The sequence below is a fragment of the Pongo pygmaeus genome, chromosome 10 (assembly GCF_028885625.2).
Source record: "Pongo pygmaeus isolate AG05252 chromosome 10, NHGRI_mPonPyg2-v2.0_pri, whole genome shotgun sequence".
Classification (NCBI taxonomy): domain Eukaryota; kingdom Metazoa; phylum Chordata; class Mammalia; order Primates; family Hominidae; genus Pongo; species Pongo pygmaeus.
The window spans coordinates 21,785,403-21,810,204 of record NC_072383.2 but is presented as its reverse complement, the minus strand read 5'-3'; the positions used below and the strand labels follow the sequence as shown (position 1 = coordinate 21,810,204).

General features: G+C 43.6%; 2 protein-coding genes across 12 annotated transcripts in view; both read left to right on the top strand.

Moving 5' to 3' along the window:
• LOC129009443 (multidrug resistance-associated protein 1-like) overlaps positions 1-10,759 on the top strand; it is a 100,043-nt gene extending 89,284 nt beyond the window's left edge. The window contains exons 9-11 of the mRNA XM_063647227.1: positions 6,365-6,595; positions 7,758-7,935; positions 10,072-10,759. Coding sequence (XP_063503297.1) covers positions 6,365-6,595; positions 7,758-7,848 — 322 coding nt within the window. The 3' untranslated portion in view covers positions 7,849-7,935; positions 10,072-10,759. The remainder of the gene's footprint in view (positions 1-6,364; positions 6,596-7,757; positions 7,936-10,071) is intronic.
• The window catches only part of LOC129009439 (nuclear pore complex-interacting protein family member A7), a 39,139-nt gene continuing 24,433 nt past the window's right edge, over positions 10,097-24,802 (top strand). For 4 of the 11 annotated variants that reach the window (XM_054442342.2, XM_054442340.2, XM_063672492.1 and 1 more), the window contains exons 1-4: positions 10,097-10,233; positions 13,684-13,764; positions 16,110-16,256; positions 18,308-18,497. In XM_054442342.2, coding sequence (XP_054298317.1) covers positions 13,694-13,764; positions 16,110-16,256; positions 18,308-18,497 — 408 coding nt within the window. In that variant the 5' untranslated portion in view covers positions 10,097-10,233; positions 13,684-13,693. Of the gene's footprint in view, positions 10,234-13,568; positions 13,765-16,109; positions 16,257-18,307; positions 21,700-24,802 lie in introns of those variants that run through there. The other 7 variants (XM_063672502.1, XM_063672501.1, XM_063672500.1 and 4 more) reach the window with 5 other exon arrangements.

Below are 24,802 nucleotides of genomic sequence, written 5' to 3'. Positions count from 1 at the left end.
AGATGGATAGATAGTTGGTGGATGTATACATGGTAGGTGGATGGATAGATGATAGATGGATGATAGATGGATGATTGAGAGATGATGGATGGATAGATGGAGGAGGAGAGGGGATCTACTAGGGAAACTGGATCATGTGATTATGGAGGCTGAGAAGTCCCACCCTAGGTCATCTGCAACCTGGAGAACCCAGGAAGCTGGTAGCATGGCTCAGGACAAGTCCAAAAGTCTCAGACCCAGGGAAGCTGATGGTGGAATTCTCAGTCCACAGTCAAAGGCCTGAGAACCTGGAGTCATTGGGTAAGTCCCAGAGTCCAGAGGCCCAACATCCTGGAGTTCTGATGTTCAAGTGTGGGAGAGGATGACATCCCGGCTGCAGAAGAGAGAGCGCCTGCATTTGCCATTACTCTGACTTTTTGTTGTGTCCGGACCCTCTGCTGATTGGGCGGTGCCACCCACATGGGGCAAGGATGGATCTTCCTTAGTCAGTCTACTCATTCAAATGCCAGTCTCGTCTGGAAACACCCTCACAGACCCACCCAGAAATAACACTTTACCAGCCATCTGGGTATCCCTTAACCCAGTCAACTTGACCCCTAACATCACCCATCTCATCTGGATTCCTTCAGCCTCACCTGCAGCGTCCCCCACACTAAGCAGGCCACATTTGTAGCGTGGGCTTCAGCATTCGTCATCATCCACGCCTCTGCTGATCACCTGGCTTGGCTTCCTCTCATGGAAGAAGGATGCCCACCTTTGTGTCCCCTGGAGCTTGTCAGGAGAGCAGGTCACTGGAGACACCATGGGAGAGGCCAATATCACAGCCTTGGGAGGAGGATGGAGTTTGAATCAAGAAGCTCCTCCACTGGTCTGGCCCTTAATTCATTGAGCAGATGAAACTGACTGCTGCTTTTTGTGCTTAGTGATGTTTAGTCCCTGAGGGTTCAGAGAGTGGAACAAAAGAGACACACTCTAGTTGCGTGCCATCGACATTCTATATGGGAGACAGGACGTTGGTTGTGAAACATGCATTGAGAAGAAGCTTTGGAGAATGATAGTGTTGGGGTGAGATTAAAAATGAGGAAATGAGGGTGAGAGTAACCGAGGAAGCTTGTGTGTGTGTGTGTGTGTGCGCTTTTTTTTTTTTTTTTTTTGAGATGGAGTCTCACTCTGTTACCCAGGCTGGAATACAGTAGTGTGATCTCGGCTCACTGCAACCTCTGCTTCTCAGGTTCAAGCAATTCTTCTGCCCTGGCCTCCCAAAGTGCTGGGATTACAGGTGCACGCCACCATGCCTGACTAATTTTTTGTATTTTTAGTAGAGATGGGGTTTCACCCTGTTGGCCAGGCTGGTCTCGAACTTCTGACCTCAAGTGATCCTCCTGCCTCGGCCTCCCAAAGTGCTGGGATTACAGGCATGAGCTACCGTGCCCAGCTGAGGGAGCTGTTTTAGATACAGTGGTGAAAGTTCTACCCAGTGCGGCCATGACCCGTGGTGAGCATGTGCCTGTCCCTCCCTAAGTCTATCTCTGGCTCTTTCTGAGCCTCTGGCATCCTGACCGTTACTGCTTTTTGAAGTGTTTTTGTTCAACATGCCCAGCTGACCATGTATGTCTGTTTTGAGAAGGTCACATTTGAGCAGAGACTTGCATTGGAGGGAGTGAGCCTTGTGTGTATCTGGGGAAGGAAGGGCTTTCCAGGTAGAGGGAACAGCCAGTGCAAAGGCTCTGAGGAAGCTTGTGGTGCATCAGGGGGCTCGTGTGGCTTGAGGAAAGTGAGTGAGGGGGAGAAAGGGAGGAGATGAAGCAGGAAAAGGATTTGCAGGGGTCTCCTCTGAGCGTTAGGGTGGGATTCCAGGTGCAGTGAGAACACAGGGGCAGGTTTTCTGCAGGGCAGTGGTGTGACGTGAGTTCTGTTGTTTGTATGTATGTATGTATGTATGTATGTATGTATGTATGTATGTATGTATGTATGTGTTTATTTTAGAGACAGGGTCTTGCTCTGTTGCCCAGGCTGGATTGCAGTGGCATGATCACAGCTCATTGTGGCCTGGAAATTCCGGGCTCAAGCAATCCTCCCACCTCATCCTCCAGAGTAGCTGGGATTACAGGTGCGCACCACCATGCCTGGCTAATTAATTAATTAATTAATTTTATATTTTATATTTATTTTTTTGAGATGGAATTTTGCTCTTGTTGCCTAGGCTGGAGTGCAGTGGCGCTATCTTGGCTCACTGCAACCTCCACCTCCCAGGTTCAAGCGATTTTCCTGCCTCAGCCTCCCGAGTAGCTGGGATTACAGGAATGTACCACCACGCCTGGCTAATTTTGTATTTTTAGTAGAGATGGGGTTTCTCCATGTTGGTCAGGCTGGTCTCAAACTCCTGACCTCAGGTGATCTGCCTGCCTCGGCCTCCCAAAGTGCCGGGATTACAGGCGTGAGCCACTGCGCCTGGCCTTTTAAATTTTTTTTTTTTTTATAGAGACAGGTCTCACTGTGTTGCCCAGGCTGGTCTCCAACTCTTGGCTTCAAGCAGTCCTCCTGCCTCAGCCTCCCAAATAGCTGGGATTATAGGTGTGAGCCACCACACCCAGCTGAGTTCTGGTTCATAACAACCCAGGCTGCCCTGGGGAAGGTGGATATTTAGGGACAAGAGTGAAGGCAGGGATACCAGGGTGGGAACCTCAAGGGCTGTCCGTGAAGTCTCTTCATGCCTCACTGGGAGCCTCCATTTTATTTATTTTTTTATTTTTTGAGACAGGGTATTACTCTTTTGTCCAGGCTGGAGTGCAGTGGCACGATCTCGGCTCACTGCAACCTCCATCTCCTAGGCTGGAGTGATCCTCCCACCTCAGCCTCCCTAGTAGCTGGGACTACAGGCACGCACCACCACACCTGGCTAATTTTTTTTTTTTGTAGAGATGATGTCTCGCCATGTTGCCCAGGCCGTTCTCAAGCTCCTGAGCTCAAGCAATCCACCTACCTTGGCCTCCCAAAGTGTTGGGATTACAGGTGTGAGCTACTATGCCTGACTGGAGCTTCCATTTTTCACCCAGAGCATTTTCTGAGAATTCAGTGAGATGTGTGTCACGATAAGCTGTGCCCTAGCCCTGAGTACATGCTGGGCAGGTTTTAATTGTACGAGTTTTATTTATTCATCTACACTTCGATCTTGCCAGGGAGGATGTGGTGAGAACTGGGTCTTTAGGCTTGAAAGCGGGCCACCTGAGAAGGGTCTGGCTCTGTGAGTACCTTGGTGTTCAGAGATGCTCAGCATGGAGCCAGGGGATCATTTCCTTGGGACATTGGTAGACGGATCGCTTGCTTTATTCCCAGAGGCGTAAGCCAGATCTGGCACCTGTAACCCCTGTGAACCTGGAGAGAGTGAGAAGGAAAACCCTGTCCTAGGCTGGAATTTCTTGATGTGGCTCCTTACACTGAGATCCCTTTTGTTAACCAGAGAAAGGAATGCAGCCCGTGCAGCTCTGGGCTGCTGGGTGTCCTAGGCTCGGGGATCAGGTGATGGATGCCAGGGCTGGGGGATCTGCATGGCTTCCTGGATCCTTTTACCACCTCTCTTCACCCCTAAGTGACTCCTTCTCAAAAGTCAGGTGTGGCTGGGCATGGTGACTCATGCCTGTCATTGTGGTACTTTGGGAGGCTGAGGTGGGAGGCTCACCTGAGTTCATGAATTCGAGACCAGCCTGGCCAACATGATGAATCCCTGTCTCTGCTAACAATACAAAAATTAGCCGGGTGTGGTGGCGCTCACCTGTAATCCAGCTACAGCGGGGCTGAAGCATGAGAATTGCTTGAACCCAGGAAGTGGAGGTTGCAATGAGCCAAGATTGTGCCACTGCACTCTAGCCTGGGTGACAGAATGAGACTCTGTCTCAAAAAAAAAAAAAAAAAAAAAAAAGGCAGGTGTGAGTAATCTTCCTGCTCTAGCTTTGGATTTAAAAACCCAGTGCTTCATTGGTTTGTGTGTAGTGGTTTTATGTTCTCTTTTGTGTATGGCCACTCAGAGCTTAGGGCCAGTTTGGACTGTGGTTTCTGCTGGCCTGAATGCAAAATGCTTCTGTGACTCTGGAAGAGTTTGGCAGTTTTTTAAGTTAGACATAGTGAACATACCACCACTCACCCCCTTCCCAGGCATCCAGCCAACAGAGCTGAGAACATATGTTCATAAAAGGCTGGTACAGGAATGTTCTTAGCTACTTTGTGATAACCCAAACTGGAGGTAAGCCAGATATCTATTAGCAAGTGAACAGACAGATGCACCAGTTATGTACATCTGCACAACTGAATACTAAGTGATGTACAAGAACGAACTATTGGCTGGGCACAGTGGCTCATGCCCATAATCTCAGCACTTCGGGGGGCCAAGGCAGGCAGATCACTTGAGGTCAGGAGTTTGAGACCAGCTTGGCTAGCATGGTGAAACCCTGTCTCTAATAAAAACATAAAAATTAGCCGGGTGTGGTGGCGCACACCTGTAATGCCAGCTACTCGGGAGGCTGAGGCAGGAGAATCGCTTGAACCCAGGAGGCGGAGGTTGCAGTGAGTCGAGATCGTACCATTGCACTCCAGCCTGTGTGATAGAGCAAGACTCCATCTCAAAAAAAAAAAAAAAAAAATCCCTGTAAGATAAAGACTACTTTTTTGGTGACAGCTTTATTGAGATATTCATACACCGCACGATCCATGTATGCAGAACATACAATTCACTGATTTTTAGTGTGTTCACAGAGTTGTGCAGTCATCATCACAGTCAGTTTTATTTATTTGCTTTTTAAGACAGAGTCTTGCTGTGGCGCTGAGGCTGGAGTGCAGTGGCACAACCTCGGCTCATTGCAACCCCCTCCTCCTCCTGAGTTGAAGCGATTCTCCTTTCTCACCCTCCCAAGTAGCTGGGATTACAGGCAACTGCCACTATGCCTGGCTAATTTTTTGTATTTTTAGTAGAGATGAGGTTTTACCATGTTGGTCAGGCTGTTCTCAAACTCCTGACCTCGAGTGATCCACCCGCCTTGGCCTCCCAAAGTGCTGGCATTACAGGCATGAACCACTGCACCCAGTCAAAAAAAAAATTTTTTTTTTTAGAAATAGAGTCTTGCTATGTTGCTCTGGCTGGCTGGACTGTTTTTTTTTTTTTTTTTTTTTTTTTTTTTTGCATTGATCTATATATGCCTATCCCTTTACCTGTCTTGATGATTATTGTTCTTTTTTTGTTTGTTTTTGTTTTTGTTTTTGAGACCAAGTCTTTTTGCCCAGGCTGGAGTGCAATGGTGTGGTTTCAGCTCACCACAACCTCCGCCTCCTGGGTTCAAGTGATTCTCCTGCCTCAGCCTCCCAAGTAGCTGGGATTACAGGTATGCGCCACCATGCCGGCCTAATTTTGTATTTTTAGTAGAGATGAGGTTTCTCCATGTTGGTCAGGCTGGTCTTGAACCTCCCGACCTCAGGTGATCTGCCCACCTCGGCCTCCCATAGTGCTGGGATTACAGGCGTGAGCCACTGCGCCCAGCCTATTGTTGTTCTTTCTTTTTGAGATGGAGTTTTGCTCTGTCACCCAGGCTGGAGTGCAATGGCGTGATCTCGGCTCACGGCAACCTCCACCTCCCAGGTTCAAGTAATTCTCCTGCCTCAGCCTCCCAAGTAGCTGGGATTACAGGCACCTGCCACCATGCCTGGCTAATTTTTGTATTTTTAGTAGAGATGGAGTTTCACTATGTTGGTCAGGCTGGTCTCAAACTCCTGACCCCAAGTGATCCACCCGCCTTGGCCTCCCAAAGTGCTGGGATTACAGGTGTGAACCACCACTCCCAGCCATGATTGTTATTTTGTATTGTTTTGAAATCAGGAAGTGTGAATCCTCCAACTTAGTTCTTATTTTTCATGATTGTTCTGGCTGTTCTGGATCCTTGAGTTTCCATGTGAATTTTAGAGTTAGCTCATAATTTCTACCTGGCAGCCAGCTGGGCTTTTGGTGGGGATTGCCTTGACTCTAGATCAGTTTGGAGCCATCAGTTTTCTAAGCCTTTAACTTATTCAACTCGTTTAATCTTACCTACCTTAGAGGTAGGTCCTACTTTTATCCTCATTTCACAGAGGAGGAAACTGAGGCCCAGAGAGCTTAAGGACCTTGCCTGAAGCCACGCAGCTGGCCAGTGGCCAAGCCAGACCTTGAGCCGGTGGCTCTAGAGCCCGTGTTTGTAACCACTGTGCTGAGCTGCCTCTCTCCCTGGGCTTGTTGTCTTTGACTCTGCCTTCCCTGAAGGGTGACATTCCCTGGCCATGTCCCTGTGGTAGGGGGCTGCGTCTCTGGCAGACCCCACAACGGCTTCACCTCCTTGTGTTCCAGGCAGCCGGTGAAGGTGGTGTACTCCTCCAAGGATCCTGCCCAGCCAAAAGAGAGTTCCAAGGTGGATGCGAATGAGGAGGTGGAGGCTTTGATTGTCAAGTCCCCACAGAAGGAGTGGAACCCCTCCCTGTTTAAGGTGTTATACAAGATCTTTGGGCCCTACTTCCTCATGAGCTTCTTCTTTAAGGCCATCCACAACCTGATGATGTTTTCTGGGCCGCAGATCTTAAAGTAAGACCCCTTCTCTCCCAGGTGGGCTCCATTTTCCCTCCTTGGATTTGATCTTTCAGTTGCATCAGTCATAACCCTGGGGTCATGCTGTGTCCTGAAATGGGCTCATAGCCAGATGTCTCCATTTTTACTTTAACTTTTTTGAAAAAAATAGAGACAGGGTCTTGCTTTGTTGGTCAGGCTGGTCTCGAGCTCCTGACTTCAAGCGATCCTCCTGCCTCGGCCTCCGGAAGTGCTGGGATTGCAGATGTGAGCCACAATCACTGCCTAGCTTTGCTTTATGCTTTACTTAATTACCATATTAGTGAAGACCACTTCGTTTGCAAGTAACAGAAACCCAATAGGCTCCCCTGAAACCCAAATGGGGAGGATATGGCATTGTCTTGGGAAACCAACAGCAAGGAAATGCCCGCAGATCTTATGAAAAAACTGCAACCAGGGTTGGGCGCAGTGGCTCATGCCTGTAATCCCAGCACTTTGGGAGGCTGAGGTGGGAAGATCACCTGAGCTCAGGAGGTCAAGACCAGCCTGGCTAACATGACAAAACCATCTGCTAAAAATACAAAAATTAGCCGGGCGTGGTGGCACACACCTGTAATCCCAGCTACTCATGAGGCTGAGGCATAAAAATTGCTTGAACCCAGGAGGCAGAGGTTACAACAAGCTAAGATCGTATCACTGAGCTCCAGCCTTGGTGACAGAGCAAGACTTTGTCTCAAAAAAAAAAAAAAAAAAAAAAGAAAAAGCAAAGAATAAAAAAAACAAACAACAACAAAAACTGCAACCAGGAACCGGGGAGTCAGAAAGGAGTTTGCCTCGCTCCTCCCTGGCTCTCTGCTGCTCTGTGACTCGGGGGCTACACATTCATTGTCTTTTCCTCCCTACCTCTTTACCTCGTATTCCCTATGCAATTCCTTTGGGTGACTTGCTGGTGATGAGATAGAGCTAGAGCACTTAGTGCACAACCCCAAGGCAGAGGCCTCTTTTATGAGCAGTTTGGGCCACGTGCACAGCCAGATCACCACTGTGGACTTGTTTTTCTGTCTATGAAATTGAAGTGATAGTGTCTAGCTCATCTGGAATCAGGAGAAAGTTGCAGTGCCAACACTGAAGCCCCCACGTGTCACAAGTCATTCCAGGCCCTCTCTTTGCTCCTTTGCAGGTTGGTCATCAAGTTTGTGAATGACGCGAAGGCCCCAGACTGGCAGGGCTACTTCTACACCGTGCTGCTGTTCGTCACTGCCTGCCTGTAGACCCTCGTGCTGCACCAGTACTTCCACATCTGCTTCGTCAGTGGCATGAGGATCAAGACCGCTGTCATTGGGGCTGTCTATCGGAAGGTAGGGGGCGCTGTGCCATTGGCATGTGGCCTGACTTTGACATCTCCTCCTGCAGCCCTGGGTTACTCTGGGGCCAGCGTGGGGATTTCCAGCCCAGCTTCTGGAGCAGTAGGATGAGGGTAGCTTCCGTGACCTTAGGTGGCAGGAACAGTACGCATCAGGCATTGTACTTTAGGAAAGCTGATTTCAAGGGTTGGCGTGTCGATGTCCTTGTGTATCAGCTGTGGGTAATTGAGTTTCTTAGATGGATCCGTGGCCCTTGATGTGGGGAAATCCAAGTTTGGATCCTCATTCTGCTGTTAACATTCTGTGTTTCAGCTTGTTGTCACTCTTTTTTTTTTTTTTCATTTTTTTGAGACCAAGTCTCTCTCTCTCCCCCAGACTGGAGTGCAGTGGCATGATCTTGGCTCACTGCAACTTCCACCTCCTGAATTCAAGCGATTCTTCTGCCTCAGCCTCCTGAGTAGCTGGGACTACAGGCGCGTGCCACCACGACCGGCTAATTTTTGTATTTTTAGTAGAGACAGGGTTTCGCCATGTTGGCCAGGCTGATCTTGAACTGCTGACCTCAGGTGATCCGCCTGCCTCAGCCTCCCAAAGTGCTGGGATTACAGGCATGAGCCACCGCGCCCATCCTGTTGTCACTCTTAATTTGAACTGAGCAGGTGGCACATTCCTTGCATGATAAGAGTATGTAGCAGGCATTTGTGTACATCCAATTTCAAAGGAACCAAATTACCTTCTTGATCCCTATAAATTATTATTATTATTTTTTGTCTCGAGGTCAAGGAAACTGCTTGGCTCCTGGGTTAGGAAGAGACAGTCTTGCAGGTACTTGATGAACTAGAGGAGTGATTCTCAGGTCTGTCTGGGAATTAGACTCACTTGGGGAGCTTAAACTGATGAAGGCCCGGCGCTATAGCTCATGCCTGTAATCCCAGCAGTTTGGGAGATCAAGGTGGGGGAATCACTGGAGGCTGGAAGTTCAATGCCAGCCTGGTCAATATAGCAAGACTCTGGCTTTGCAGAAAATAAAAAAAAAATTAGCCAGGTATGGTGGTGCGCACCTGTAGTCCCATCTACTCAGGAGGTTGAGTTAAAAGAATCACTTCAGCCCCAGAGTTGGAAGCTGCAGTGATTCCTGATAGCATCCCTGCATTCCGGCCAGTGTGACAGAATGACACCCTGTCTCAAAAAACAAAAAAACTTCCTGACACCTAGGTTGCACCAGACCAGTGAAATTGCGATTGCTGTGGTTGCACCCAGGTGTCATTGCTTTTATTTTTTATTTATTTTTATTTTTTGAGATAGGGTCTCGCTCTGTCACCCAGGCTGGAGTGCAGTGGCACGATCTTGGCTCACTGCAGCCTCCACCTCCTGGGCTCAAACGATCCTGCCACCTCAGCCCGCCACGTAGCTGGGACCAGAGGCATGCACCACCACACCTGCTAATGTCTTAGTGTTTTTAAAACTCACCAGATGATAGTGTGCAACCATGTTTGAGGACTAGGGAGATTTTCCCCCACCAGGGCATGTTTGGCAATATCTGGGGGCATTTTTGGTTGTCCCAGCTGGGGGTGAGGGCATGTAGTGGGTCGAGGCCAGGGATTGCTGCTAAAACTCCTACAGTGCACAAGACAGCCCCGCAAAGAATTATCCAGCTCCAGATGTCAAGAATGCCAAGGCTTAGAGAACCTGGCCCAGACCCTCGGTCCTTCAGTGGGATCTGGGACCAGCAGCATTGGCACAGCCTGGAAGCGTAGAAATGCAGAATCCCAGGCCACACCCCAGACCTGCAGAATCCGAAACAACTCCCCCCACCCCCCACCACTCCCCCCAAAAAAACCCAGCCGCATGTGTGCACATTAAAGCATGCGAAGCCCTGGTTTTGAGGATACCTAGGGTCCCTTGCCAACTGATGAGTTCAAGGTTGGGAGGCATTGAGCACCATGGATAAGAATGTGGGCTTTGAGATGACACAGGCGTCCTGGGCAGACAGATAGGTCGGGAGGGGAGGAGCAGAGATCTGCAGCATTTCTGCCCTTGAGAGTCTCCTTCCTTTCTGTGGGTCTGGAGGGAGAGTCAGGCCTCTTCACCTGCCACACTCACCCACCTTCCTTCTCCTTTGTCCCACAGGCCCTGGTGATCACCAGCTCAGCCAGAAAATCCTCCACAGTCGAGGAGATCGTCAACCTCATGTCTGTGGACGCTCAGAGGTTCATGGACTTGGCCACATACATTAACATGATCTGGTCAGCCCCCCTGCAAGTCATCCTTGCTCTCTACCTCCTGTGGCTGGTGTGTGTTTGACACCGTTTCCCTTTGCATGCAGGGAGGGACTTCTACGTGTGGGCAGTGGGCTGAGGGAGTGGGTGTTGATGGTAATGGCATGTATAGCTCCCTGGCAGTTCCGGCTGTGGTTCATATTTTATTTTCCAGCCTGTTAACCAATTCCTTGGTATTTTGTTCCTTTCCTGAATTGTCAGGTTGATGTTCTCCTTGGTGGCATGGCGTTTTCATTTTCTCTTTCCTTGATAGTGTCAGTAATTAACTACCCTACAATGGACACATCACATTTCTCCCCTTGAATCCTCCCGAACGCTAACCAGACTCACTTATTCACTAGTCCCTAATTATGGTGGTCAAGATTCTCTCAATTGCAAGGGATATAAATCTATCTTAAAGTGGCCTAAGTGGCCGGTTGCGGAGGCTCACGCCTGTAATCCCAGCACTTTGGGAGGCCAAGGTGGGCAGATCACCTGAGGTCACGAGTTCGAGACCAGCCTCAACGTGGAGAAACCCCATCTCTACTAAAAATACAAAATGAGCTGGGCATGGTGGTACATGCCTGTAATCCCAGCTACTTGGGAGGCTGAGGCAGGAGAATTGCTTGAACCTGGGAGGCGGAGGTTGCAGTGTCTCGAGATCGTGCCATTGCACTCCAAGCCTGGGCAACCCAGAGCGAAACTCCGTCTCAAAAAAAAAAAAAAAAGTAGCCTAAGTAAATAAAGGGAACTTTGGGGCCGCCTGTACTCAGAAATCTGGGGACTAGCTTCAGGCGTGGATTGATCCAGGAGATCAGGCAATGTTGTCAGTACTCAGTTTCACCCACTCTTTCATCATTTCCTAGCCCTGTTGTCCTCTGAGTTAACATTCTCAGGGGTACTTCCCCACATGGCTCCATAGCTTTGGGCTGATAACATCCTGACAGATAAAGGTGCCAGAAAAAAGACAAGGCAGCATTTCTCTGCACAGCCAGAGTTCGTCTCAGAGAGACTAACAGAAAACCAACAATTTAATACAACCTCATGACTCAAAAGTGATACATGGAGCTAGGCACCGTGGTGCACACCTGTAGTCCCAGCTGCTGGGAGCCTGAGGCAGGAGGATGGCTTGAGTCAAGGAGTTCGAGGTCACCCTGAACAACATGGCGAGACCCTATGAAATAAAAGTGATATACAAATTCATCATTATAACTGGTGTGTCATACTTAGTTCACTCTTGAAGCCTGTAATCTACTTGGTAGACTGAGTTTTATTCTAAGAGGTATTTTAATTTGATTTATTGTTTTCATAATGTAAATGAAAGGAAAATGTCAAATTACTTATTTTTTGGCAACTGAAGCAAATCTGTCACGTCTTCATGGTTTGAATAGCAGGAAAAATAGCAAAAAAAGTAAGTAGCTGACTAAAATTTTCACAAGACATTAGCAGTTAATCTGGGATTAGTATCCCAGCCCAGCTTCCCTGAGACAAACTTATTTTTTTTCCTATTATAACCAGGAAACTGCACATAAGTAAACAGTACAACTCCCTTAAATATCCTTTGACCTGGATATAAATTTAACCAGGTTGCAAAAGAAAAGTATGGAGGAAGGATCACAGTGTGCCAATAACACGCCGAGATACTAATACTTTAAAACAGTCGCTCCTATTCGTAGCATGAATAATGCTGATGTGAAGCTAGGTGTGAAGTGCATTCTCAGCTCAGAACAGGAGGCAGGTCCTATAAAATCTCCTCATTCCAGGCCTACTGATGGAAACCAAAGGTTTTAAGGTTTAGTCTCCTAATTCCACAGAAGTTTTCCCAGGAGAGATACTCCCAGCAGCATCTGTAATTCTCAGCCTTAAGCCACTGACTAGGAGGATTCACACTTAGGAGTGCTACCACCCAGCATTCAAGACTAGTAACGTGCCAGGCACAGCTAAGTGCCATACCTTCACTGTCTGAAGCCTCCCAAATCCATAACGTCCGGCTTGGCAAGTTGGAATAGCTTGCTCAAGGTCATGTGGCAGTCAGCCAAGTGTGCCTCAAGGGCTCCTGCCTGCTCTAACCTCGACAGTGTCCAAGGCCCAGAGCCCCTCTCACTTGAAGGGCAGCACCTTGGGGACAATTGGTTTGGGGACAGTGTTTTGATGGAGCTTCCTTTTTTGAAAGAGGAAACATCTTTTTAGTCTATTCTCATTAACAGAGGAATAGCTTTACGTTATTCCTGTTGCAAGTTGCTTTGCCATTGCTTGCTACTTCAGCCATTCGAATTCTTTTCATAACTTTCCATCTCCTCATGTAATGAGCATTTCATAGCAACATATCTCGGATAGAAGTAAAATGTTTTTACACTCTAAGCAGATCTCAAGGTTCCCAGCTCAGGGAAGAGCTGGTAATAAATGAAGCTTGCATTGTTAAAGGCTGTTAGTCCAAACGGACAAGATCCCTAAGGAGGAAAATTCGATATACCAGTGGCATTGGAGTATTGTGTGACTGTCTAGCATTATCATATACTAAGGATGATTATATATTATATTTTATATATTTTATATATATTTTATATTTTATATAGTATATAATATATGAGTGCATATTATAATGTACTAAGGATGATTATATATTATATTTTATATTTTATATAATATGTAGTATATAATATACTTATATGAGTACATATTATAAGGACTTTTGGCTCTTATTACATGCTTATTAAATATTCTGTGTCTTGTACTCCAAGATTCAAATGAAATGTATAGAAATGTTGCTAGAGCAAGACTGGTGGCTGGGCGAGGTGGCTCAGGCCTGTAATCCCAGCACTTTTGGAGGCTGAGGCAGGAGGATTGCTTGAGCTCGGTGGTTTGAGACCAGGCTGGGCAACATGGCAAAACCATGTTTCTACCAAAAATGAAAAAACGGCTGGGCGTGGTGGCTCACTCCTGTAATCCCAGCACTTTGGGAGGCCAAGGACGGTGGATCACTTGAAGCCAGGAGTTGAAGACCAGTCTGGCCAACATGGTGAAACCCCATCTCTACTAAAAATACAAAAATTAGCCGAGCGTGGTGGTGCACGCTTGTAATCTCAGCTACTCAGGAGGCTGAGGCAGGAGGATCGCTTAAACCCGGGAGGCGGAGGTTGCAGTGAGCCCAGATTATGCCACTTCCCTACAGCTTGGGTGACAAAGTGAGACCCTGTCTCAAAAAAAAAAAAAAAAAATAAAAAGACTGGTGACATTTATTAAAATGAAACTCATAATTAGGTAGAAGATTTATTTAACCACAAGTAAGTTTATATCAGAATTCAGTTTATAATTTGAGCTTTGTTTTTCAAAAAGCATAAACTATATACCACGTTCTTTCTCTTATAGTTGCTTAAGAAAAAAAAAAACTTGAAGCAACACTAGTTGGATGAGGGAAGTAGCAGGAGAGTGGTGGGGGATGTGTGCTGTTCCCATCAGCCCATCAACTCTTTCTATTCTTCAGTGGACAAGATATGGTGAGCATCCTCCAGTTAGTTCAGAATCTGATGCATGGAGATGAAGATGAGGAGCCCCAGAGCCCCAGGTAATGAACCTGGCAGCTTCTCTTTTCAAGTGTATGTGTTCTTGATTTCAGTAGTGATTGCGCTCTGACAAGTTGCTCAAATAAGAAGCTATATTTCATCGAGTTACATATGATATTAAAATAGTCCTTTTTATTTTCAGAAAGACATTTATATGTAATATATATTTTGTGAAATGAAGGCATTTATTGAAATTAGATCCCATAGTTTTTATGGTGTCATGCCTTAGAGAGGCGCTGGCAGAAGGACTGAAGAGTGAGTGTCGTATGTCTTTCTGCTGCTGTGCTTCTGCTTCCTAAGAATTGCTGTACTTGTATTCATTAGGTATTTAGTTAGTTTTCTCTTTAATTATTTTAAGTTTAATGTTTTGAAATAAGTAAAGTTGTTCTCTTGGTTCAAAATTTATACAATAAAAAACGATATACAAAGGGAATTTTCCTTCCTACCTCTATCTTCCTACCGTGTTTCTTCTCTAGAGACAGACATTACCAGTTTCTTGTGTATTCTTCCAGAGAGATTTTATATGTGTTATATACCAGCAAAATGTCTATGCCCACCCTCTCTAATACATAATTACTACGCATGTGCTCTGCACCTTGCATTTTTTCACTTATGTCTTGGAGTTCACTGCATATTAATGCACAGGAACTTTCTCCTTTGTCAGAGCAATGTATTTTACTTTGAACAGATGAACCATATTTTATTTTATTGGTCCCCTGTCATGTTGCACTGTTACAAACATTGCTGCAGCAAACAACTTTTGACATGTGTCACTTCTCATAGAAGCAGGTGTCTGGAGGACAAAGTCCTGAAAGTGGAGTTGCTGTCTCAGACAGTGTGTGCCTTTGTAATTTTGATAGATCCTGCCAAATTTCCCTCCATGGAGTTGCGGCATTTAGCGGTCCCACCAGCAATGTGTGAGAGTACTTTATTTCCACACTTTCACCTGCAAAGGCGTTATCAGACTGAAGGATCGTTGATAAGTGATATTCTGATGAGAAATCTGATAAGTGAGAAATGGTGTTTCAGCATAATTTGAATTTGCAGGTTTTTAAATTATGAACCAAGTGACGTGTCTTTTTGTATGTTTTAAGACCCATTTCTATTTTTAGGAACTGTCTGTTGCCCATGATCCTATTAGGTTATTTGTCTTTTTCTTATTATTCACAGTTAACAATTGTAAACTTATTCCTTCTTTTTTACAGTTATTCTTTATAAGGGAAATTAGTTTTAATTCTATATAAAACATTTTATATAATCAATTTTAATTATATATAAAATAATACCTAGTCCCCCATGAATCTGCTGTATTATTGCAATAAATAATTCTTATTTGATGCATATACCTGAGATTTAATTCTTTTTTTTTGTTTTTTTTTTTTTTTTTTTGAGATGGAGTGTTACTCTGTCGCCCAGGCTGGAGTGCAGTGGTGCCATTTCAGCGCACTTCAAGCTCCGCCTCCCAGGTTCACTCCTTTCTCCTGCCTCGGCCTCCTGAGTAGCTGGGATTACAGGTGCCCACCACCAGGCCCGGCTAATTTTTTGTATTTTTAGTAGAGATGGCGTTTCACCGTGTTAGCCAGGATGGTCTCAATCTCCTGACCTCGTGATCCACCCGCCTTGGCCTCCCAAAGTTCTGGGATCACAGGCATGAGCCACTGTGCCTGGCCAGGATTTAGTTCTTTAAAAAATGCTTTCAGCTGATTTTACCTTAGCTCTACCCTCCACAATTCTTAAGGCTGGTATTTAATTTTTAAAATATTTTAATAGGAAATTATTTTAAAACAGTTTGTAGGTACTCAATTTAAAAAGGGATATTTACCTCCTGGAACTCAAATTATGAAAATATTTTTCTGGCCAGGAGTGGTGGCTCATCCCTGTAATCCCAGCACTTTGGGAGGCCGAGGCAGGTGGATCACCTGAAGTCAGGAGTTCAAGAGCAGCCTGGCCAACATGGTGAAACCCCATCTCTACTAAAAATACAAAAAATTAGCCGGGCTTGGTGGTGGGCACCTGTAATTCCAGCTACTTGGGAGGCTGAGACAGGAGAATCACATGAACCCAGGAGGTGGAGGTTGTAGTGAGCCGAGATCGCACCACTGCACCCCAGCCTGGGCATCAAGAGGGAGATTCAATCTCAGAAAAAAAAAAAATATATTTTTTTCTCCGTCTCAAAAAATAGAAAAAATTCTCACCAAACTATCACTACTGTTTATGCATTGATTTGCCTTCTGGGCCATTAAGTAGATTTCGAGTCTGACATATTTCTGTGGAATTCTGTGTCTCTAAGTTCTATGTCCTTTTTTATGGTTTGACTCTAATACTTTAAACTAATTTTGCTTAACAGAATCCAAAATATTGGAGAACAAGGTCATATGGCTTTGTTGGGACATAGCCTGGGAGCTTATATTTCAACTCTGGACAAAGAGAAGCTGAGAAAACTTACAACTAGGATACTTTCAGATACCACCTTATGGCTATGCAGAATTTTCAGGTAAAGACATGATGAGTTTCCAGTGAAGACTTTTTTGAGTCGGGCATAGACTGAAAGATCTTTTTTCTGGAGCTGTACTACTTGGGTTCAGATTTCTTTCTCCTTGAAAGGGGTGTTTAACCTCTCAATGCCTGTTTCATCGTCTGTTAGATGGGGATAGTATTAATGCCTATTTCATAGAAGCGTTGTGAGGATTAAATGAGCTAATGGACCAATACATGTGAAGGGTGGAGAATAGAAGTACATACGTGTTTGATAGGGTCAGCAGTTATTTATTTGTGGGGTATCTAATTGGCACATGTCAGTAGAAGATAGAGCAATGATCTAGATTCAAATACAGTTGTCCCTTATCCTTGAGTGTCCTTGGGGGATTGGTTCTTGACCTCCCATCCTCACCCTCTGGATAAAAAAATTCATGGATGCTCAAATTCCTTATACAAAATAGCACAGTATTCATGCAACTGAGGCACATCTTCCCATATACTTTAATCTCTTGATTACATATAATACCTAATATGATGTAAATGCTGTGTAAATAGTTGTTACACTGTATTGTTTAGGGAATAATGACAAGGAAAAAAGTCTGTAGATATTCAGTACAGAGGCACCCATCTTTTTAAATTTCTGAAGATTTTTTACTCATGTTTGGTTGAATCCACAGATGCAGAACCCACAGGTTTGGAGGGCCAGCTGTGCTTTGAAAATATTAGCTTGTGTTTTATTAGAAAACTCTGAGGCCAGGCGCGGTGGCTCATGCCTGTAATCCCAGCACTTTGGGAGGCTGAGGTGGGCGGATCACAAGGTGAGGAGATCGAGACCATTCTGGCTAACATGGTGAAACCCTGTCTCTACTAAAAATACAAAAAAATTAGCCTGGCGTGGTAGTGGGCACCTGTAGTCCCAGCTCCTCTGGAGGCTGAGGCACTGCACTCCAGCCTGGGTGACAGAGCAAGACTCTGTCTCAAAAAAAAAAAAAGAAAACTCTGTCATAAGGAAGATGAATATGTGCTATGAAATTGAAATTTGTTTTATTCTGTGATAATCCTGGCAGTACTAAGGAATTACAACAGATGAAGAATTCAGTAGGAGACATAGGACTAGTGGCATTGGGTTTATGCTATTACTTTTATGGAGAAGGAATGTTTGCCTAACTTGAGACATTTATCTTGAGAGACCCTCACTTTCAGTGTTGGGAAAGAACTTGGCCAAGCACGAGTATAAGTTTGCCCAGCTTTATTAAAGGAGCAGTGTTGTGTTGTTCTAGTAAAAATCTTATGCCTGTAATTGAAATTGTCCCTCCTCCTCTAGGAGATAGAGCCTCAGCAGATTTTAGTAAAACCAAAAGTTAGCCTGACTAGCTTTTTTATTTTATTGAGACGGAGTCTTGCTCTGTCGCCCAGGCTGGAGTGCAATGGCACAATCTCAGCTCACTGCACCCTCCACCTCCTGGGTTCAAGTGATTCTCCTGCCTCAGTCTCCCGAGTAGCTGGGACTACAGTCACTCACCACCACACCTGGCAATTAGTAGAGACAGTTGTTTCACCATGTTAGCCAGGCTAGTCTCAAAACTCCTGACGTCAGGTGATCCACCCTCGTTGGCCTCCCAAAGTGCTGAGATTACAGGCATGAGCCACCACACCCATCCTCTGGCTAGCATTTTTGACAGTTTTATTTACTTTGGATGTTTTAGGGCTGAAACTCTGCTATGAACTATGCCTGTGTTATCCAGTGCTGGCCTTAGTTCATAATAAGCCAGAACCATGATCTTCAGGCTTTTTATATCTGGGAATTCCTGGTCTCTACTTGTTTTCATAGTTTCTGCTCTTTATGGAATTGAGTATGGATGGAGGGTTATTGTCTCGCTGCTTGGTAACCTCAGCTGTAATGAGGTGTCAGCCATCTATGATGAGGATGTTTCACATTCCTGTCCTCTCTGCCTGATAAAAGTGACAATTCCTAGCTTGAGAAAAGAATTGTCTCCATGATTATAAGGTTGACTTATACAATCCTTAACTAGAAATAAGAGCATATTAATATGTATCTCTTAACAGATATGAAAATGGCTGTGCTTATTTCCACGAAGAGGAAAGAGAAGGACTTGCAAAGATATGTAGGCTTGCCATTCATTCTCGATATGAAGACTTCGTAGTGGATGGCTTCAGTGTGTTATATAACAAGAAGCCTGTCATATATCTTAGTGCTGCTGCTAGACCTGGCCTGGGCCAATACCTTTGTAATCAGGTAATGTGGTATTATGTGGCTATTTTAAAGAAATAATGTCTTATTTTGTTCTGAAAATTTTAAAGTTGACCTGTTTCTCTAGTTGCTGTTCTTGTTGAGTGAAAAGAAAGATGGTCTTACATTGCTTTTGTCATATTTGTAAAAATTACTGAATTTAGAAATAAGGAATATGTGATAGATTACCCAAGGGCATCCACAGTCAACATTTTCTCTTTTTTCCCAGGCTTTAATCGAAGGGGGTGTGTTTGTGTTTATATGATTGTATCTGGCTCTTTTCACTTACTGTTAAAACAGGAATATATCATTTTAATAATAATTTTTCAAAGTATAGTTTATTTTTAATGGCTTCATGGTATTTCTTCAAGTGAATATATAGTAATTAACTGTTGCCTTTTTGGACAATGAAGAGTGTTTGCATTCTCTTGCTTTCTGTGACCATTTTCAGGTAATGTTCTTTGTGTAGTGCTGTTAAGGACTTCTCTGTGCATAAAGCTCTTCCTGTATTTTATTTAGGGTTATGGTCCTCAGATGGATTTTCAGAGTCAGTCTAGAATTGCTGGATCAAAGAGCATGACTATTTTTTTGTTTTTGTTTTTGTTTTTTTTTTTTTTTTGAGACAGAGTCTTGCTCTGTCACCCAGGCTGGAGTGCAGTGGCGCGATCTCGGCTCACTGCAAGCTCCGCCTCCCAGATTCATGCCATTCTCCTTGCCTCAGCCTCCCAAGTAGCTGGGACTACAGGCGCCTGCCACCATACCCAGCTAATTTTTTTGTATTTTTTTTAGTAGAGATGGGGTTTCACCGTGTTCGCCAGGATGGTGTCGATCTCCTGACCTCGTGATCTGCCCACCTCAGCCTCCCAAAGTGCTGGGATTACAGACGTGAGCCACCACACCCAGCCGAGCATGACTATTTTTAAAGTTCATGGTGCTTCTAGCCCAACTGGGGGGACTACATCGAGATAAGACACTGTTAACCGTCTTTGCCAAGAACGTTTGAAAGTTAAACCCGTAGGGTTGGAGGGTTCCTCTTTTGTAAGCTGTAGGAGTCCCAGGGGGATGTATGGGAGACACTTAGTGACTTTTAAGTTGATTCTGAGCTGTGATCACTGGTGTTAAGAAATTATGTCCTCTTCTTGAGGGTGTACAAAAAGGGGGAATTTAATAATAATCCTCTGAAACGTGAAATGAATTAATGAATTACTTAGTGTCTACTGCAAGCCAGGCTCTTGCAGACACAAGGGTGTTTGGGGACAACAGTCTAACCTTCAAAAGATGTGTGAGAGTGTTCTGTTGGGAATGGCAGCTGGCAGAGCAGCATATATAAGATGGTTATGTTCATGTTTTTAAAAGTGTGTGTATCCTTTATACCTATGTTTTTGTACCTAGAAAAATACGTAAATTTATACCTAGAAAATATCTGAAAGTTTTTGTATTAAACTGTTAACGGGGTGGATTGGTGGCTTATAGGGTAGGGGGCTAGGCATTTTCACTTTTAATACCTGTATTTTTTTTGAGGATTTGTTTTACTTGGGTGTCACATTCATAATTTTTAATCCTTTAAGGAGAAAAATGTGCTTATTAAATTTTTGGTCTCTGAATGCTACCAAGTCTTAGTCACACAAAACAATATGCTGCAACTGTTTACACTTCCTAAAACTGTAAACTCCTCAAGGACTTGGAAGCTAAACATGAAGAATATAAAATCAAGTTGACAACCACTGTCTCTGTGCATAACACTGACTTCACTTCTCTTGAGAAATGTGCATCTGCTAATCCATATTTATTACTTTTTAGAGGTGGGTGAACCCATAAATAAGATACTGTTCTTTGAATGCCTTTAGCTGGTGTTATTTACCAGTAATGCTTGGAGAAAGAATCCAAAATTACCCCCACTAAAATGCTCACGACCCACTTGTTTCTGTGTTTGTCGAAGTGTTTCTGGTATATTCTAGAATATACCAAAGATAATTACTTGACTCATTTAGAAAATTTTACATTATATCCTCTTATAAGGCACTTGGAAATTCACCTTTTTTTTTTTTTTTTTTTTTGGCTTGGCTTTCTAAATGTACTTTAACATCAATTTATAATATTAAGAGTTCCTAAGGAGAGAGATTTCTTAGGAGAATAATCGTGGCTTGTCTTAGAGCCACAGCCTTTCACAATCTGAAGTGAATGGTGCAGAGAGCTTTCTTGTCAAGTGGTGTGTTTCTTCCTGCAGTTCGGCTTGCCCTTCCACTGCTTGTGCCATGTACCTTGTAACACTATGTTTAGATCCCAGCATCAGATGGTGAGTTCTACTTTTGGTTTGTAAAATCATGTGGGATTGTGTTTTGAAACTACCTTTCAAATGAAGTTCTGTTTGCTGGCCTCCAGATAATTAGTAACTTACTCATGTATTGCTTGGATCCTTGCATTGTGTAATATATGCTTCTGTTAATATGTGAATGTCCATGAAGGTTGGTTGGTATATAGGTCAGGAGCACCTGGCTTTCAAGGAGTCTTGTAATTACTGTATCACCTGCTTTAAGTAGAAACATTGCAGCTCAATTGAGCACCAGAAATTTCTTCTGAAGCTCCTACTTTTAATGAGTTAGCACTGTTGCCTGGATTTATGAATGGGCAGATTTTGAAAATGAGGTTCTTCATTGTCATCGTGGAATTGAGTTCTGCTTATTTTCAGACATGTAGGTGATAAATCTCTCCTTAATGATTCCAGAAGGAAAAGGAAGGGATGGATTTTAGAGTTTTTTATTTCTTTTGTCAAGGTAGTTTTATTTTCTAGTTCAGGTACATCAGTGAGTCATAGTAGAGATACATTCTTGGCTGTTTTAGGGGAGTTAAGAGAACATTTCATTTAAATGTAAATGTTTAAAATCAAAGAAATGTTCCTGCATATGTGCAGTTTTTACCTTTAATCTTGTTTAACTGATTTTTCTAGTCTTAAAGGAAAACTATTTGATTTTCACATCTATGATGAGAGAAAACAGAAAAATTGTCAAGAGTAAGAATTGATTTGACATTACTTTTGAGAGTTATCTGCTTCTTTTGTAAGTCATAATTTTTCATTTTATAGCTTTTATACTGGGCACCTCATTTTTTAATGGTTTGTTTTGGTTCCTGGATGTTGCCTTCCTGGAGAAAATGATTAAAGATGATATAGAGCGAGGAGGACTGCCCCTGTTGCTTGTCGCAAATGCAGGTAGGTAGCATGATGCTGAATCTACCATTTTGAATATATAGGAGCGAGGCTACGTCCTCAGCCTATAAAAGATAAAGTCTTAAGAAATGTGTGTGTACCACATGTTTAAGATAGCCCATATCCACATTGTAGCAAAAACTGTAATAGTAAGGTTGGCTCGTTAGATTTTTCTTTAATCGTTGGTTTGTTTTGGAAGTTATTTTATGTGTGTGTGTATACTTTTTCATTTAGATTGTAAATGCTTCTCTATCTTCTCCTTCATGTACTTCCTTTCTCTGTTCTAAACTGAATTTTATTTTATTTTTTTGAGACAGAGTCTCACTCTGTTGCCCAGGCTGGAGTGCAGTAGCACAATCTCACCTCACTGCAATCTCTGCCTCCCGGGTTCAAGTGTTTCTCCTGCCTCAACCTCCTGAATTGCTGGGATTACAGGTGTGTGCCACCACATCTGGCTAATTTCTTGTATTTTTAGTAGAGACAGGGTTTCACTATGTTGGCCAGGCTGGTCTCGAACTCCTGACCTCAGGTGATCTGCCTGCCTCAGCCTCCCAAATTGCTGGGTTTGTAGGCATGAGCCACTGTGCCTGGCCTGAATTTTTAAAGGACACATTTAAGCCAAGTGTGGTGGCAAATGCCTATAGTCCCCCTACTCAGGAGACAAGCAAGATGTTGGCTTAAGCCCAGAAGTTCAGTACCAGCCTGGGTAACATAGCAAGACCCCATCTCAATAAATAAATAAAAATAATTGTACTGAAATTGTAAGATTGTTGTAAAAATTAAACAAGAAAATTCATAAAATGTCATACTTAAATATCTACCTTATAGGCGGCAGAGCAACTACCACTTGCTGCTCCATTTATCTCATTCAGCATCATATTTGAAATCTAAGACAGTGCAATAAGGCAAAAAAAATAACTGACGGATTAGAAAGGAAGAAGTAAAACTTTGTTTGCAGGCATGATTGTATAGATAGAAAACTAAAGAAAAGCTCCTGGAACTAATGATCAAATCTAAACCACTTTCTGGATTTTTATGTACTAGCAAAGAAGAATTGGAAATTGAATTTTAAATGTCATTTATAATAGGATCAAAAAACATGAAAAATTTATGGATAAATTTAACAAAATGTATGCAAGATCTGTACATTGAAAACTAAGAATGTTACTGAGAGAAATTCAAGAAGACCCAAGAACGATATGCCATACACATGGGTTGGAAGACTAAGTATTAAGTCAGTTCTTCCCAAACTAATCTATAGATTCAACTCAATCCCTCTTAAAATCTCAACAGGCTACAATTTCTTATAGAAATTGATGAGCTAATTCTAAAGTTTGTATAGAAATACAAGGGATCTAGGAATAGCCCAAAGAATTTTGAAAAAGAAGAAAATTGGAAGACTTATCTTGTCATACTTCGAGACTCCTGTAAAGCAGCAAGTAAGACTGTGTGAGATTAACCAAAGAAAATAAGAGAATTCAGAAATAGACTTATGTGAAGTATATGGTCACTTCAGGTTTTTACAGATGCCCGGGTAATTCGAGGGAGAAAGGACAATCTTTTTCCATCAGTGGTCTTAGAGCTTGGATATCTATATGGAAAAAAACTGAATCTTAACCCTTATCTTATTCTCTGTATATATAAATATTAACTATAAATGGTTCATCAACCTAAGCATAGATCTAAGACAATAAAATGTCTCAAAGAAAATACAGGAGATCTTTGTGACTTTAGGTTACATTTCTTAGGATATAAAATGGTGAACCATAAATTGTACTTTATCAAAAATTAAAAGCATTAGCTGTTTGAAAGCCCCTATTAAGAAGATGAAGGGCAAGTTACAGACTGGGAGAAATATTTGCAAAACATTTTTTTCTTATTTCTTTTTTTTTTTGTCTTTTTTTATTTTTATTTTTTATTTTTTTGAGATGGAGTTTTGTTCTGCTGCCCAGGCTGGAGTGCAGTAGTGCGACCTTGGCTCACTGCAACCTCCACCTCCCAGGTTCAAGCGATTCGCCTGCCTCAGCCTCCCAAGTAGCTGGGATTACAGGCGCACACCACCATGCCAGGCTAATTTTTGTATTTTTAGTAGAGACAGGGTTTCACCATGTTGGCCAGGCTGGTCTCAAACTCCTGACCTCAGGTGGTCCACCTGCCTTGGCCTCCCAAAGTGATGGGATTACAGGCGTGAGCCACCACAGCCAGCCAGCCACTGTCCCAGGCCTGTCTTCTTTTAAAATTTCTTTTTCATTCTTTTCCCCAGAAGCTACAAAACATTTGTTTGACAAAGAACTTGTATCTAAAATATATAAAGAACTGTTACAACTCAATAAGGAGATGAGCAATACAATTTTTTTTTTTTGAGATGGAGTCTCATTCTGTTGCCCAGACTAGAGTGCAGTGGTGTGATCTTGGCTCACTGCAACCTCCGCCTCCCGGGTTCCAGTGATTCTTCTGCCTTAGCCTCCTGAGTAGCTGGGATTACAGGCATGTGCCACCACACCTAGCTAGTTTTTTTGTATTTTTAGTAGAGTTGGAGTTTCACCGTGTTGGCCTGGCTGGTCTTGAACTCCTGACCTCAGGTGATCTGCCTGCCTTGGCCTCCCAAAGTGCCGGGATTACAGGTGTGAGCCACAATGCAATTTTTTAAATGAACAACAGATTTGAGCAGATACTTCATCAAAGAAAATGAAAATGTATAGCACTTGAAAAGATGTTTAACATCATTAGTCATTAGTGAAATGCAAATTAAGATCACCATGAGACATTATTACATGTCTCTTAGAATGGAGAAATTACAGGTGGCTCATACTTGTAATCCCAACACTTGGGAAGGCTGAGACAGCGAGATCAATTGCCCTCAGGTGTTTGAGACCAGCCTGGGCAACATGGAGAAACCCCTAGGAAATCTCTACAAAAAGTACTAAACGTTAGCTAGGTGTGGTGGTGTGTACCTGTAGTCCCAGCTACTCCAGAGGCTTCAGTGGGAGGTTGGCTTGAACCCAGGAGAGAGAGGTTGCAGTGAGCCAAGATTGTGCTACCATACCCCAGCCTGGGTGATGGAGCGAGATCCTTTCTTAAAAAAAGAAAAAAAAAAAATTCTTTA